This window comes from Gossypium raimondii, chromosome 3, assembly GCF_025698545.1.
Source record: "Gossypium raimondii isolate GPD5lz chromosome 3, ASM2569854v1, whole genome shotgun sequence".
NCBI lineage: Eukaryota > Viridiplantae > Streptophyta > Magnoliopsida > Malvales > Malvaceae > Gossypium > Gossypium raimondii.
In genome coordinates, this window is record NC_068567.1 from 2,962,215 (window position 1) to 2,980,031 (window position 17,817).

The 17,817-nt window shown below is 33.0% G+C and overlaps 1 protein-coding gene and 1 long non-coding RNA gene across 3 annotated transcripts; one reads left to right on the forward strand and one right to left on the reverse strand.

The window, feature by feature from the left end:
- The first annotated feature begins 2,207 nt into the window (after nucleotides 1-2,207).
- On the forward strand, nucleotides 2,208-4,452 carry LOC128039712 (cytochrome P450 CYP749A22-like). The gene is made up of 5 exons (XM_052627960.1): nucleotides 2,208-2,481; nucleotides 2,567-2,790; nucleotides 3,146-3,378; nucleotides 3,517-3,895; nucleotides 3,976-4,452. The coding sequence occupies exons 1-5, from the start codon at nucleotides 2,208-2,210 to the stop codon at nucleotides 4,414-4,416; spliced, it is 1,551 nt and encodes a 516-aa protein (XP_052483920.1). The 3' UTR covers nucleotides 4,417-4,452.
- Nucleotides 4,453-13,427: 8,975 nt separating this feature from the next.
- LOC105796546 (uncharacterized) lies at nucleotides 13,428-15,848 on the reverse strand. Of its 2 annotated transcripts, XR_001134470.2 has the most exons (3): nucleotides 14,900-15,472; nucleotides 14,491-14,574; nucleotides 13,428-13,791 (listed from the first exon to the last, which is right to left on the reverse strand). It is a non-coding gene; the product is annotated as an uncharacterized LOC105796546 (long non-coding RNA). The 2 variants fall into 2 exon arrangements; XR_008194182.1 differs by having other exon boundaries at nucleotides 13,428-14,574; nucleotides 14,900-15,848.
- Between the last annotated feature and the right edge of the window lie 1,969 nt (nucleotides 15,849-17,817).

The following is a 17,817-nucleotide window of genomic DNA, read 5'->3' on the forward strand; positions in this document are numbered from 1 at the left end:
AAAGATCTAATCTTCTGATCCTTCACACTCACCATTTTACTTCCATGAAGACAGTTCGTGTCCAATTTATTAAGAACTACTGCTAGTCTCACCACTTTGTACTTAATTTTAGCACCAATACCCCTGATATTCCAAGATAGGATCGACATTTGGATCAAAGGCAATAAAGCCACAAAAAACACTAGCAAGCATAAACACAACCAAAATTTAAAGAAAACAGAAACCGATGAAAATACCAACCAAAAACCTGCAACACACCAGACCTGCAGCATATTGAATCGACATTCTTAACCAAGTTTCTATCGTTGCATTCTAAAGTAATCAACTTTACCTAGTCTTCACAATTCGCAGACAACCCCAAAAGCTTTCCCACATTCCAAGTTCCTTCGCCACTTGACTCAAGGTTCTTCGCCTATTCTGCAGATCTGAGTCAGTGAGAATCTGACTAGCAAATCTATCACTCTAGTTTGAGTTTTCCAACCCCTTCTTTTACTAGTTCTTATCCGCTCTTTCCCAAAAGATATCTTCAATGTCGTCGGTGGATTTCAACCTTCTCTCCTTCTTAGTAGCAACAACGACAATTTCCCAATCTAAAAGTTACCACATATGTCTTCACCTGGACTAGAAGAAGAGAACACCTTCTCCATAGCCCTCCTTGCATTATAGTCCACCAGGCAAGATTGGCCCACATCAGTATTCACCTCATTTTTGATCCATTCAACTTTGGGTCAGAAGGGAACCCATCTTGAATGTTCTCCCCATTTAAGTCAAAACGTTGTGTATCTTAAATAGTAATTGACTAAGATAAATCTTCATTTCTAGAAATTTTTTACCCAGCTGTACTAAAGCACCTCTGAGCATCCTCGTACAAAGATCTTTCTTTGGTTTCTATGCCGCCCGCATTTGACATCTCTAAGAACTGCTCATCGAGTGCATATCCTCTCTCTCTCCCCCCCTGTGCTCTCGTCATTTAGAATCTAAATCGCTATTCTCATTGTCATAGTAACGACTAGCTAACTCATCGGAACCGATATCGGTGAAGAAAGAAAAGGGGTCGAAGCTATAACACAACCGACAACTCAAGGACATCACTAAATTCCATTACTATGATGTCGAGAAAATTCAGCATATTTAATAATACAATGAGATTTATATTATATATTTTCAATTTTTTTAATACTCATTTTGTACATTGTGATTGAATTGTTTAAATATATACGTACATTCAAAATTTTTAAAATTAACTGTATCGAGGAGTGTTTATCACAATTTATTAATGTGATACAGTACAAATTTTAAATATGTAAAATATCGTAGTTATACATATATGCAACAAATTTTATTCGAAGAAAAATTTAACTACTAATTAGATTCATTTAATTATTAATTATGCTGTCTATGAGACATGTTTCCTTTCCTTAAGAAATATTAATTAAATAATAAATTTATCAAGTGTACGATAGGTAAATAACTAACTACTTTTCATAAATTCTCTTTTCTTTCAAGGGTGGTATTGAGAACTCTAATTGTTCTCTTATTTGTCTATTTCTTTCCACTTCTAGTGGCCAAAAGTAATTATTACTAATAAGATATCCAAGAATCAAGTAATAAGTGTCACAATTCACAATGCCTAGAACTATCTATAGTGATCTCTTATCAATCCATAATTAGGAGGATAATGCACTTCAGCACACTTAAACCAACATACTCCTGCATTGACAATAATACCTATACTAATCGAGTTAAGACTTAATCGGTAAAACTTAAGTATAATTGAGTGACTGACGATGTTGCTTGTTCTTCCATAACACAATAATGATTCTTTTATTATTTATGCTCAATTGATTTTTTTTCCCTGTCAATGCTAATAATTTTATTTTGTAATAATATATTTCTAACAACCTAGGTCATTCATCCTAATACTATTCTCGCTCAAGCACAAGAGAATTCTGATATAATTTGGTGCATTAATATTAGTATCATCTCACCCTCAAAAACGTATAAATAATGACTAAATTATTTCAAGCCTCCTCATTAATGGTAAGACATTACAGCACAGATATGATATTTTACCTTATCTACGAAGGAACAAAAGGAAAGATGACAACCATATCCCACTCAATTACCATTTAAATGCTTTGTTAAATATGGAAATCACAATAGAATAACTAAAGGAGCAACTGGATTCAGTGTTGAGAGAAGGAAAAATGAGTGGCTTGATGGAGCTTGTGATTCTTGTCGCGTGTTGTTTCTTCCTCGTAACTTTAATCAAGTTCCTTTACGATTATCTGTGGATACCTCTGCGTATACAGCATATACTGAATTCACAGGGAATCAAAGGACCTCCTATCAGATTCATCCATGGCAACGACAAGGAAATTGCCAAAACGAAACAAGAAGCATTAGGCAAACCTGTGGCCTGGACAGATGATTTATTTCCCAGACTACAGCCACATATTTACAGCTGGATCAACAGATATGGTAAGATCCATGCAGTTTTTTTTCACTAAGATTTATAACTCGTAGTTCTAAGAAAGATTGATCCTTTTTCTTTTTATGTGATTAGGGAAGAACTTTGTTTATTGGGACGGTGCTCGAGCTGAATTGGTGATTTCTGAGCCTGAACTAGTTAAAGAGGTTTTGAAAAATAGTAAAAATATTTTTCAAAAAGTGAAGCTTCCAGAAATTAGTAGGAAGCTCATGGGGAATGGGCTTGCGTTCACTGAGGGGGAAAAATGGGCAAAGTATCGAAAGCTAGCCAATCACACTTTCCATGGGGAAAGCCTAAAGGTAAATCCTCCAAATATATAAACTTGGTGTAATTAATTTACGAGAATTATACACACACTACAATATTTTAGTAAAGTTTTGTATTGTTTGCTAAGGATGAGTTTCTCATCGAAGTTAAGAAGTATCGTGAAAAAATATTTTTCAAAAGTTTGATTATGTTTACCACATAAAATGTTAGATATAAATTAAAAAAAGTAATTTCATTGAAAGCATTATTCCAAAAAAAAAAAAAACAAAATAATTATTTTTTGGCTTTCTAGCTTAGAATAAAATCTAATTTGAATTCATGCATGGTTTTGTGTTGAAAAGTGTTTTCCATCGCTACTACTTACATATTGGAGGATTCTTTGGACAGAACATGACTCCAGCAATGATTGCTAGTGTTGAAACAATGCTAGAAAAGTGGAATGGCCAAGAAGGCCAGGAGATTGAAGTGTTTCAAGAATTTAGATTATTGACTTCAGAAGTGATTTCCAAAACAGCATTTGGTAGCAGTTACTTGGAGGGGGAGAAGATTTTTGCCCTACTGTACAAGTTGAAAATACTTGTTAATCTAAATATGTCCAAGACTACAATTCCTTTCATCAAGTATGTTCCCTATAACCTTAGTTAATCCCAAGTTTTTCCTTTATTTCAATTAGCTTTTGAATGCAAATTTTGGACTTTTATTCCCCATAGCTTTTGGTTTTCTCCTTATATATAGCTTACCATAGTTTGCTTTTCCAGCAAGCTATGGAAATCTACTGATTTGCTAGAGTCTGAAAAACTTGCAAAAGGAATACAAGATTGTGTAATAAAGATTGTTAAGAAGAGAGAAGACCAAGTTGTGAATGGGGAAGCCGATAGCTTCGGCAATGATTTTTTTGGATTACTTGTAGATGCCTATAATGATTTGGATGAGAAAAATAAGCTTTCATTGCAAGACCTGGTAGATGAATGTAAAACTTTCTACATTGCCGGACAAGAAACAGTTAATTCCCTACTGGGATGGATAGTCTTGCATTTGGCAATCTATGGAGATTGGCAAGAAAAAGCAAGAAGGGAGGTGATTGACATATTTGGTAACCAAAATCCTCATCTCGAAGGCATCACCAAACTTAAAACAGTAAGCAAACAATCAAACCAAGATTTTAAATAGCCTTCACAACATGATGTAATCTAACATATTTTCTATTTTGCAAACAGATGACCATGATCATCAATGAAACTCTAAGATTGTATGGTCCGTCAAATGGCTTGGCAAGAACAGTTGCAAGAGAAGTACAGTTGGGAAAGTTAGTCTTGCCTGCTAAATTAGATATTCTGCCTCTAAATATTGGACTTCACCGTGACCCTCACTTGTGGGGGGATAATGTGCATCTTTTTAAACCAGAGAGATTTGCCGACGGGATTGCCAAAGCTACCAATTACACCGCGGCTGCATTTTTGCCCTTCGGATTGGGTCCTCGATCTTGTGTTGGTATGACATTTGCAACAATAGAAACCAAGATTGCTCTCTCCATGATTCTACAACGTTACACCATTACTCTTTCCCCTGCCTATGTCCACTCTCCAATACTTATTCTCACCGTTCGACCACAACATGGAATTCAAGTAATAATTGAACCGCTACATAATAATTTTTGAATTACATAGCTATTAAGAGATGACAATTAATATATCTAAGGTTCTAGCTTTTACTACCCCTTCTCTATTCCTAAGCTATTCCCACCTTTATATATAATGATATGCAAGTAGCTACCGGTTTCCCATATGGTAAAACATGCAATCAATAAAAAAGAATGTGTTAAGGCAAGTTTTAGGAGTAGTGACTCAAGATGTGACTGTTACACTTGGCACTACGCAAGCCACAAAATTTTCCTTATTGTTGGTAATTTTGACCCAAATATTTTGATTATTTTGCTTGCATCTTTTTTAGAATTTGATGCGGTCGTTGAAAGCACAAAAAATATCTTATCCCTAATAAATAATGAAAAAGAATAGTAAAAGGAAGTTGGGTCAAATCCTTAGGAATGGACTTGCAAAATATCTTGCTCCGTAAAATCCTAGGCAAAATCTTGCCCAAGAAAACTTAGGTGCCTGAAAAAAATAAAATAAAAAAATAACATAATAAAATGTTTGGATTTGAAAACGAAAAATAAAATAAAAACAAATTTAAGAATATTGAATCTAAAATTAGAGAAATTAAAAATAGAATTGAGAGAAAAGAAATTCTTATGGGAGATTCCAGCCTCCAGTTGTCTCGTTCCGCCTTGGGTTCAATCCTCGGCTTTTAGATGATCCTTCCCAAACCCAATAAGCCAGTTATAGTGGAAGAGGACGCCTACGACCACCAGCTCCAAGGATTTAGACTTACGATTTAGTGGAATTTGACTCTAGCCAACAATCACTTCTGTGGGATCGTCTTATGCTAGATCAACGCTTCTCAATGGCAAATCCCACGCCATTTTGTCTCTTGGGCTCGCCAACCTCTGACGCAGTAAGCTAACGAACCGACTGTGCAACCTTCCCAAAACATACAAAGCGGTCGCCTTTGCATACGTTGAAAAGCTTACTTTTTAAGGGACATGGACGGAAGCGTCAGCCCCGTAGTGCGGAGAAACGAAGAATACTCAGCGAGGAGGCTAAGTACGAATTCTAAGCCTCATGAACTCTTTTGGGGATTTTTGACAACCTTCGGCTAGATGGGTTTAGTGGCTCATGGTTGTGGTAGAAAAGAAAATAAATAAATAAAAATAAAGATTTTATTAAAAAGAAATATGAGAAGAACAAAAGCCTAAACTTTTGGGGAGAAAGTGTTTTTAGAAAAATATCTGGATCCCCTTTTGAGTCACTTCACCCCCTATTTATAGTGCTAGGGGAGATAGTCTAATCCTACTTAAATTCCTAAAAGATAAATACATTTAATTGAAGATAAATAAAGATAAAATAAAATCCTAAAAATAATCCTTAATAATTATCTCAATATTAATTATCCTAATATAATTAAAATAAAGTTTAATAGAATAAAATCTCTTCTTTTTGCATTTCAACCCTTGTGTCCTCCATGCTTGCACTTTTGGCACCAACTTTTCCTCTTGTGTCGCACATTGGCCCATTTTATCTCTAAATTCACGCTTTTGGCCCTAAATTTTGCTTTTGCCTCAAATTTAGTCCCTATGAGATAAAAGATCATAAATAGCTCAAATTAGCAAGATCATACTCAGAATAAATACATAATTAATACATAAAAATACATTATTCTAGAGTGTTATCAGAATATTGTTTAGATAATCTCGTGTTTATTATTAAAGAAGAGATTGAATCAAATAAAATTACTTTTCAAGGATTCTTATGTGGCCTACTTACCTTATATACTAAGATATGCAATCCAAGAAGATGTAGACTAACTTTATGATATTTTATATCCTTATATTAATGATAATTGATTTGATGAGATTTTGATAAATCAAGATGAATTAAAAGTTACTTTGTGAAGGTGGGTTTGTGCTCTAAATATGGAAGGTGTAAGGCCCAATATTTGCCCGGCTCATAAACCAAAAAATAAGCCAGTTAAAAGCCCATGAATCAAAAAATAATAATACAAAAACAAAATTAATAATAGTCTAAATGTCCATTTACAGACATCAAACCCAATCAACCCAATTGGCCTAGATCCTAGCCCAAACCTAAACCCGATTCTAATGCCCATCAGCCAACCCCAGCCCAATGGCCCAAATCCACCGAAACCCTAGCCTTCTTTAGCAGCATTCACCCCCCAACCGCCGCAACAGTGGCCTCCTCTCCCTAGCCACGCGCACCTCACGCACGTAGCGCCATCACGAGCCTCCAGTTGGCCTCGTACGGCCTCGCACCTGCAACAACCTGCAGCGAACGCAACAAACAAAGCAGGGGCAGAGCAAAACAACAGAAAATGATAGCAAAAAGGGCAGAAATAGTAGGATATTCTTGGGGAACTTTTTTCATTTTTTCGGCAATAAAAATGCCATTTTCCAGCATTTGTAAGGGAGGGGGGAACGCATATTGTAGAACATACGCAGAAAATCAATACAAAAGAAAGAAAAAAAAAAGGTTTTCTTTTCCTTCCACTTTCTTTTCTTCTCCGATGGTTTTTTTCTTATCGTTTGTTATTAGCCTCATATAAGTCTATATATATAGAGCAAATAACAGAAAGAGGGAGAAGTTAGAACTCTTACCTGGCCGCCGGATCTCTGACCATCTCCGTCGCCATCGGAGTCTCGGCAGGGGTCGAGAGCGCAAGAGAGGCGCAGAGAGGAGAGCGTTTAAGTTCTCTATTTTTTTGTTTTTTTATTTATTTTATTTTTCTTTTATTTTTTCTCTTTCTTTTCGTTTTGAAAGAATGAAAGGATGCCTATCAGATTAGGGTTTTAACTTTGGCCCTTATGAGATGTGAAACGACGCCGTTTGGAGTCTGATCAGTGGCTCCAAAACGGTGCCATATTGGAGCCATGACCCGATAACCCGATCCGATCGTGGCTTGACCCGCATGTTTTGAAAAGGGAGGGTTATTTGCGCTCCAAGTCCTCCTTGTTTGTGTTTGGTTTCAAGTTGGTTTATGCTGCTTCTTTTAAATTTGGCCTATCATTTCATTTCTGTTTCATTTTAGTCCGTGTTGAAACGCTGGGTGTTAGGGTGGGGATTATTTCCTGATTGGTCATTCGCCCTTTTAGCGCATTTTATTTTGGTCCCTGGACCATTCTTTTAGTTATTTACAGCTTTAATCTCGAAATTCATCTTAATTTTTAATTTAGTCTTTTTATTATTCTGTTTATTTTTTATTTATTTTTATTTAAAATTAATAAGTTTAATATTATCACCATTGGTATTACCTATTATTGCCATATTTCTATTTATTTGTTTAGCTAAATGTAAATATCTTTAAATATCTTTATTATTATTATTTTTACCCACTTATACTGTTTTTAAACTTTGTTTTATATATATATATATATATATATATATATATATATATATATATATATATTTTTATATTCTATAATCTATATGCATTTTATTTATATATATGTATATACATGCGACTTCTATACTTTATAATTTTTTAAATATATATATATATGCACGTATACATTTTATAACCTATACATATATTTAACAATTCCTAAATATATATTTTTATGTTCTATTGTTTTAAATATGTACATACTTATATTTTCATATATATTTCTATAATTTATATATATTAATATATCAATACACATTTTAATTTCACGAATATATATATACTTACATGCTTTTTATCTTACAAATTTTTATACCTATATATACATATATATATATTACTCTTGTAATTTTATTCATTTCTTTATTTATCTTTTATTTATATTTTCATCATCATTTAGAATGAATGTTATAATTTTATTGCTTATATGTTTGCAATTGTGTATTTTATTAGTTTGTCTTTGTATTTATTTTACTTCGTAGCCCTCGTTTGTATTATTTTGCTTACATCATCATCATTCCATTACGCCCATTTTATTTAGATTTTCAAAAAAAAGAAATTTAAAAAAATATAAGTAATAATCAGTATTTGGGATCTTCGAAAGAATCAAGCCCTAACGTATTGGGTTCCGATTTTCTTCGTTGAATCTAAATAATCGAGATTTTCTTTACATACAAATTTCAAATAACCCATTCTCGGGAATTCGACACGTTGTGTCCTAACGCATTGGATATGACATGTTATTTTCTCGAGACGAGGATTTTTCTAACAAAGGCAATATTCGATATTTAGGGATATTGTGAAATCAAGCCCTAACTTACTGGGTCTTGATTTTCTCATTTAATTCAAATAATCGGATAACCTTCTCAAAACGCATGGGTTTTAAAAGTCAAGAGATAAATTTAATTTTGAAGATTTAAAATGTTGCACTCTAACTTACTGAGTGTGACGATTTATTTCTTTGAAATAAGTGAATCTCATCGTCTAATTCATTTTATCCAAAAGAAAAGGATCGTATTTTAAAATCTTTTCAAAATTTCGACATTAAGACGTTAAACTATCAATTCGGTACCAATTTTGGGCGTTACGAGGGTGCTAACCCTTCCTCGTGCGTAACTGACTCCCGAACCTATTTTCTCAGAAATTCGCAGACCTAAAATTATTTTCAAGGTGACCCGATCACACCTTAATAATAAAAGATCGGTGGCGGCTCCCAATTTTCATTTTCAAAAGTCGATCCACGGTTTTCTAAAATGGTTTCGATAGAAGGCTTGTTCAACCTTGATAAATGTTTTATCATTGAGGTAGACTTTTTTGAAGTAGTTGCCAAAGTGCCAATGGTAGTGTCCTTCGTATCTAGCACTACAACAAGCAACAAAACTTGTCATTTTTGGTGTTGAAAATCTTTTCCACAAAATCAATTGTGCAATGACTTGTGGACGTGTGCTGGTACACGGTTTACAAATTGATTTTCATGATATTTGAATGTATTTGAAAATGTTTACAAATTGGTACCAAAGATGAGAAAGGATCGAATTGTAAAATGATGTTTAGAAATGTGTACTAAGCCCGAATGAACATATGATAGGATACAATTGGCATGCCAATAGGGGTATTTCGCACGCTGTATGGGTTTGATATGTGATGAGGTAATGATGTGCTGATCACACTGATTGTATCAAAATTTAGCATTTATTGCGAATTATTAAGTTATAGTTACAGTGATTCAGGTGTATTTTGGGGGGAGGATGTGTAGCCTATAAGCTTGGCACTCAGTGCCCAGGTGTGTTTCTGGAGGGATGTATAGTCTACAGGCTTGACACTTAGTGCCCAAGTGTGTTCATCAATGGTATGGCTCGTTTGAGCAATCATATGTGTTTTAAGTGGTTACCCATGTATTCGTATTTGTTCATTATAGTTCATCAAGTTAACGGTTTTTATAAATGGGACATTGGTTGAATAGTAATAAATATAATATAATAAATGATAGATGAATGATGTAAAGTTTGCTTATGTTCAATGGTTAGTTGACATGATATTGATTTGGATCAATTTGTATAATATGGAATGATATGACTTAAATGTGATGAACTCACTGTTGATATGAATTGTGGTAATAGGATAAATCGTTTAGTTAATTGTTTTGTCATGTAATTGTGGGAATTAAGGTAAGTTACATTGTTTTAAACCTATGAACTTACTAAGCTTATTTAAAGCATACTCTGTTTCATTTTCTATTTCTTGTAGTTAACATTTTGCAGAACTAGGTGATAGGATCATCTCGAAGGTCATACTATCCAACCTCCACTTTGGTAGACTTTTAAACCATTAAACTCAGTGATGTGGCATGTAATAGGAGTTGATTTGTAAATACATGTTTTGTTGAAGTTGAGTGTTAAATGGTGATGTATAATTGTATATATGTTTGTTAGCAAGTTGATATGCTAACTTTTGACTTGAATGATAGCATTTGAATGTAATGTTTTGGTGATAGGGTCATTTATGCGTGATGATAATTTGGTGTTTGGATTTCATATAAGGCATATATGTGATCATAATCTAATTGACATGAGATAAGATTAATTACTTGAATTGATGCATGTTATATTATGGTGCTATTGAGGCATATTAATTAGATTCTAGGGATCATGGTTTGTGATTTATTTTGGCATGAAATTGTACATTTTGGATGAGTTATCAAGTGGATAGTTATTATGCATAACTTAGGTGATGAATTGATTTTGATAGTTTGTTGAAAAAGGTACCTTTTTTGTATACACAGGCTAACACACGGCCAAATATTACACACGGGTAAGTGACATGGTCGTATGCTTTGTTTTTAATTGGGAGGTTTTGGGTTACACAGTTCCAATTTGTTACATGGGGTGACCACACGCCCATGTGATACTGTAGATTTGGTCATTAGAATTTCCACACGGTTTTAGTCTCTCTCACAGCCTAGCCACACGGCCGTGTGATTGTTTGTAAGTTTTTGCATTTAGGTTCCCACGATTTCATTGAGTTACACGGCCAGGTTGCACGACCATGTGACTTGAATTTCGCACGGTCACCGATCGTAACACGGCCTAAGCACACAACCATGTAACCCTGTATTGCAAATTTCTCCTTGATGTTTAAAAGTTTGTAATTAAGTCTTTATTTGTTTCTAGGTTGGTTTAAGAGCTTTCATAAGCTTGATTGAGACTCGTAATTGTTTGTAGGTCATATTATAAATGAACTATAAATTGTTTTGTTGTTTCATTGAATGTTAAAGTTAGAAATGTATGTGATTTATTCAATTAACTGTTGTAGAATCCTGTAGCTCGGGCCCGACAACCGGACCGGGTGAGGGGTGTTACTTACCAATAATGATGATCAAGTGGAATGTTCCAAGAAGTATGTTTTGATCCTTGTTGAAATCTCTAACCATCAAGTTATTTTTTCATTATTGTGGAGCTCTTGGTCATATTAGACCTAAATACTTTAACATGTTGAAAGATTAATGGTGGAAGCAAGTAGTGGCAGAACCAACGCCCACTGCTCCTATCACTGCTCCAGGTCAAGGGTAAAAATCTATATGAGGGAGAATGAGAGGTCATCTCAAGGATTTGATGAACATAAGAAGAGAAACTGGGTTATCTATCATTATTGTAATATGGTTGGTCATATCAAACCGCATTGTTATAAGATGTTGAATGACCTAATATGACAATTGTTTGAAGACAAGTTGCAACTCAATCAAGATACAACTAGAAACATGTATGGGTGAGAAAAGATTGACAATTGATTGATGTATGTTAGAATCGTGAAGTGGAAACTGACGCAACAACTTTTGAAAATCAAGATGAAAATATTTATGCTCTCTAGAGATCTTGTGGTAAAAATCCTTGTTGCTCCATGAGTTGTAACTCTCACCTACAGAGCTATTGATAAGTTAGCATCCATTGCACCCTATGTTGAAACACCTTATTGAGGGGGAGTGTGTTAATGCTACAATTAAGGGGGAGTTTCTTCTTTGCCATGCTTTTTGTTATTGATTCTGTTTATTCATGATGTTGCCTACATGTTATTACTTTATGTAATTGATAAAACTTTAGCTTATGGAGATGTCGAGAAGAGCGGCAACCTTGGCCAAACTGCTAGGTAATGCCATAATATAACCCATGGCCCATCCATTAGCACCTTTGAGTAATCATCGTCATCCTGAAACTTGATCAAGTAAAAATCTTTCTTCAAATCCATTAATTGAATGGATTTATTCAGCTTTCAGAGTACATACACCTTGTTAGAGAAAGCATTAAAAGTTATGCGTCGGCCCAAAAGTTTGATGTTGACAGTACCCACACCATACGCTTCTCAATAAATTTGTGAACCTGATTTGAAAAACTAAGAGAAGGTATTCCATCAACATTAGTCGTTGTGATGTCCCCCTCATGGAACTCAAAATCATCATCTTGTGAAACACTAGAATGATGTAATGAAGAACCCAAAAAACGTGTCCTTAAAGGATGTCCTAGGCATCATTGGTTCCTTCATCTGCAAACCATTCCTACCAACCATCTGATCGTCAATATCCGGTAGCTCATCCGGTCGCCTCCATACCTTCTTGGTTGTCTGACCAAAGTTGACACTGGAAGTAGCGGAGTTGGAGCCAATCACAAAAGCACCTCTGGAGAAATTCTATAACATGTAAGTCATTTAATCAATAAGATAAATCAATAATCAATAATCGCTATATGATTATTTTAATACTCGTAAGTACCTGCTGCTCCAAAATAATAATAATTAAGCCTAGACCTGAATTTGATCTGCTCCAACAATTTGTTTCATTACTAATCTATTAATAAAATGTTGAAAATATATTTTTATATTAATATGATCATTAAATTTATATTATTTTTATTTTTAAATTGAATTTAGGTGAGATGAATGAAAACTAATATTAAAAAGGGCATAATTTTCTATTAGATCTTGTACTTTGCGTAAGTTATGGATTTAGTACTTATATTTTAATTTGGTTATTTTCAGTTCTTGTACTTTTAAATTTGAAAATTTTAGTCATGACCAAATGATTTATTTTAAAATTGATGTGTCAAACATAGTGTCACATATGTAATGCTATGTTTGTTTGTTATTTTCACATTTTATTCACAAAAATTAATTAATAGATTTAACGACTGTCATTTGCATTAAGATTAAAATTTTGAAATTCAAAAAATCTAATTGGTGAATATGGACTAAATCTATAACTTTATGCATAATACAAGAATAATGACATAATTTAATCAAATAAATTTAACTGTTACCATTAAATCAGGACTACAATTTCAAAATTCAAAATAAATAAGAATTAAAATTAAAGTCTGAAGTTTAATATCATATTAGACCTATAAAAAAAAACTCTCCGTCTAAAGTCTAATCCAAGCCGGGCGTCCTACTCGGCATGTGAACAAAACTACTCATAAGGCGTGATAGACATTGATGTTTTAACTTATATAATAATATGTCTGACTTATACTTCCAACTAATCTTTATGTTGTTCGAAGGATCCAAAAGGAAAAAAGGACACTAACCCATATCCAGGAATTGCTGACACGTTTTTTTTTTGTCTTTTGTTTTTTTAATGATTGAGACAAGACTAATACGACGGAGTTAATTATTGTGATGATAACTACCGATTATTAAAAAAACCCCTTAAATTACAAGGAGCATCTGTTATTGAGACTACAAGGAGCATCTGAGTTCAGAATTAAGACAAGCAAAATGAGTGGCTTGATGGAGCTTGTAATTCTTGTCCCATGTTGTTTCTTCCTCGTAGCTTTAATAAAGTTCCTTTATGATTACCTGTGGGTACCTCTCCGTCTACAGCATCTGATGAATTCACAGGGAATCAAAGGACCTCCTTACAAATTCATCCATGGAAACAATGAAGAAGCTACCAAGATGAGACAAGAAGCATTAAGCAAACCTATGGCCTTGAAGCATGATATATTTCCTAGAGTGCAGCCACATGTTTACACCTGGATCAACAGATATGGTAAGATCCATGCATATTTTTCACTATAGTGTTCCAATATAGTAGTAAATGAAAATTTGTAAGTAATTAAAAGTTGACTTGGTTACTAATAAAAGTTGTTTATTCAAAAGTGATGCAGTTACTTGATTATTAATAAAAAAAATTAGGATTATTTTAGTAATAAATAATGAACAATTGTATTTATTTTTAACAAATAAACATCTATTAAATAGTTATATTTTTATAAGTAGACATTAGAATTCGTATAGATAAGAGAGGAATTTCATTTTATATGCTAAAACCCAAAAACAAAGCATTTATCCATTCTCCTTCATCTTCAAATATTCAAAGGTTGTTTTATCAAGAACTATTGCAGAAGTTTTTATAGAATATGATACTTTTCCTAATGTTCAGTGTACTATTTTCATTAATATAAAAAAGTGGCGTTGGTTAATTTTTATAAGTTTATTTGTATTCTTACCCACCAGTTCTATTAAATAGTTATAACAAAATTGACCCGTCAAAAGTCTTTGCTTCATTCTCGTTACACGACAATGAGGAAAGAGAAACAGCTGTAACAGGTCAATTTTGACCTAGGCCTAAAGACCCAAAACAAATGAAAATAACCCAAAAATTACAGCCCAAAGCCCAGTAAATTAAAATTTGTTTCAGCAAAAAAACCTAGCCCTAGCCGCATGCACACCTCTGCCAGGTGCGCCGCTCCAGCTCCTCACACGCCGCCGCCGCCCAAGGCTCGCCTACCACCGGTCGTCCACGCGTCTGACACCTGCGAAAATTAAATATAATGGCAAAAAGGAAGCACACGAGCAATAATAATAGTTAACAGATAATAAAGAAGAAGAAATCATTTTGATTCGGCTATAAAAGCCCGAATCTCACCGTTGTTTTTTTTTACGAACACACATCAGTGAATCAAGAAATACAGAACTGAGATTCTAAAAGGTTGATAGAAATCTGATTATTTTCTTTAGTTTTTTCTGATTTCCGTTTCTTATCATCTATCATTTATTTATTTCATTTATTTATCTACGCATTTTTTACGAAATTTTTACAAAGAAAACGTGAAAATAAAAAGGGAAGAGGGGACTTACCGAGGAAGCGCCGGGATCCGGCTCACGGAGGGTTCTCCTCCTTTGCGACCGCCGGATCTAGAGGGTGCTGAGAATCTTCCTCTTTTCTTTTTTAAGGTTGAAGGGTTCAGCCCTCGGGGTATTCTAAGGCCGAGGTCTTTGACCTCTTTTTCTCCGTCGTCGGCCACCGGTCTTCATGGCTGCGGCGGCGGTGCACTGGAGGCTAAGAAACCCAAGGGTCGGTGTTTGAAAAAAAGGGAATGATTTTGAAACTAAAAAAGGAAAAAGAAAACAGAGGCAAGAATGAGAATTTTTCTTAAATGCACCAAATAAAAAGGCGCCATTTGAGGGGAAGACCTGCGCATTCTTACCCTAATGGGTAATTTGCGCGTTTGGTCCCTCCATTCGTCGCTGAGATGCAATCTGACCATTTTTTTTCTTTCGATTTGGCCCGCGAGTTTTGTCTCCGCTTCAAGCAGGTCCTCTGACTATGCGCGATCACTTGCCTTGAAATGCCGCGTCTAAGGGGTTTAGGATATTTTCTTCTTCGCTCCCTGATACTTTCAGCGCGTGGCGAATTGGTCCCTTTTTCCTCTTTGTTTTTTTATATTTATCCCTTTGTTTTATTATGATTTCAATTGCACCCTTGATCCTTTTAACACTATTTTTATATATTTTTAAACTGTCTTTTTTATTATTTAAGACTTTCTTTTATATATTTTATTTTAAACTATTTTAGATTAACTAGTATTTATCTCAAGTTTTTATTTTATTTATTTATTTATTTGGTTTAAATTTATATGTCATCATCTTATATATTATTATATTAAAATATTTTAATATTCATAATTTCAAATTGTTGATACATTTTATAATATATATTTACGTACATACTTTTCATTTATTATAAATATACTTTTTATATTTTATATTTCATATTTTTATGTATACATAGATATAGGCATAAATACATACATCTTAATTCATATATATGTATATATACGTACTTATACATACTTAAATATATTTTCATATTTCATAATTCTTATATACTTACATATATTTATACATATTTTACATCATATACATACTTATATATATTCTTTATATTCTTAAAAATACTTTTTGTATATTTCACATATTTTATAATTCACATACATATATTTTATATTATTACAATTTGTAAATATATATAAACACATATTTACATTTTATTTTATAATACTTACCGATTTTTTATATATGTATATATTTATCTATGTTTTCATACTCTATAATTTATATGCATTTCTTATTTTTATGGCTTAAAATTATACATGCATATACATTTTACATAATTGTATTTATTGTCATCATTGTTATTTGGTGTTTGTTTATTTATTCATGTACACTTGTGCTTTTCTAAAATGTTAGTTCTATTTATTTATTTGTTTGCTTTGTTTATGTAATCGCCTCGTCATTTCATTTTGCCTATTGTATTGTTGTTACTCACTTTACTTTGCTTACCTTGTCGTATTCGTTATTGTTTTGTCAAGCATTAACACCAAACATCAAAAGGAAAGTTTTTCTAAATAAGGCAATATTTCGCGTTTGGAAAATCGAGAAAACGTGCCCTAACGTGCTGGGTTTCGATTTCTCGTTCGACCAAATAGCCAAATATCCTTTTTAAACTTTTAAATAAGGCAATATTTCGCGTTTGGAAAATCGAGAAAACGTGCCCTAACGTGCTGGGTTTCGATTTCTCGTTCGACTAAATAGCCAAATATCCTCTTAAAGCTTCAAAGTATGGTTTCATTAAACTATAAGGTGATCTTGGTTTCGATGGTTTAGAGTATCGTGTCCTAACGTGCTGGATGTGATATTCCTTCGGAACAAGAGAATCTTATATTTCAATTCACGTTATCAGAGTTTCTTTTAAGGATTGTATTTTTAAAACTCTTCAAATTTTTAATTTTCGACACTAAGACACTAATTAATCAACTATGTACCAATTTTGGGCGTATCGAGGGTGCTAATCCTTCCTCGTGCGTAACCGATTCCGAACCCTTTTTTTGAATTTTGTAGACCAAAATCTTTGTTTTAATAAAAATTAAATCGTTTATTAAAAACAACCACTTTTCGAGGTGACCCGATCACACCTCATCAAAAAAGATTGGTGGCGACTCCCGTTTTCATTCTATTTTCAAAATCTAAGTCGACCCCGTTTTCATAAAAAAAAAATGGTGTCAACAATCAATAATAAAAATTGGTATAATTAGAAAATAATATCTATTTGTTCTCACACTAACTTTTAATATTTATATATTATTTTATAAAGAATTATTATAAAAAAATCTTTTAAAAATTGATATTTTTATAATACATCACTCAATGTTGAATACATTTCATTAATAAACAATAATTAGCTTAATTATTAAGAGTTGAATTAACTATTTTTAATGAAGCATTCTCTCTAAAATCTCCATCCTCACCACTATTCTTACCTAATTCACCTTCAAGTTTTAAAATCAATGTTCTATCATGTTTTGATTTTCTTTTAAATTTATTTAAAATTCCTTTTAAAAATCTCAAATATAATCAATAACTATTGAGTACAATGGTAAAATATATTGTATTTCACACTTTTAAGAAAATAATGTACGTTCAAACATGAAAAATAACATAATTAAATAGGATAATCTCGAATCTTGAAAATGAACCGTAAAACGATTTGTTCAATTCAAAATTTAGAATGATAGAATTTTAATAGAAAATTTAACCTAAATTTTGATATAATGTTTTGAGAGGAAGAAAGAAGATGAGACAAGAATTACAAACTTCATCAAGCCACTCATTTTTCTGCTCTTGCTTCTGAATTACAGCCTGATGTTCCTTTAGTAATTATATCATGTTTGATGCTATTTTGTCCTTTTTACTTGTAAATTAGAAGAGATGCTCCC

Bases quoted from the DNA above. Each gene is read 5' to 3' on its own strand.
- LOC128039712 (XM_052627960.1), top strand. From the start codon at position 2,208: ATGAGTGGCTTGATGGAGCTTGTGATTCTTGTCGCGTGTTGTTTCTTC. The intron at 2,791-3,145 runs GTAAATCCTCCA...TTCTTTGGACAG, and splicing joins TCCATGGGGAAAGCCTAAAG to AACATGACTCCAGCAATGAT. The intron at 3,896-3,975 runs GTAAGCAAACAA...TTTTGCAAACAG, and splicing joins GCATCACCAAACTTAAAACA to ATGACCATGATCATCAATGA.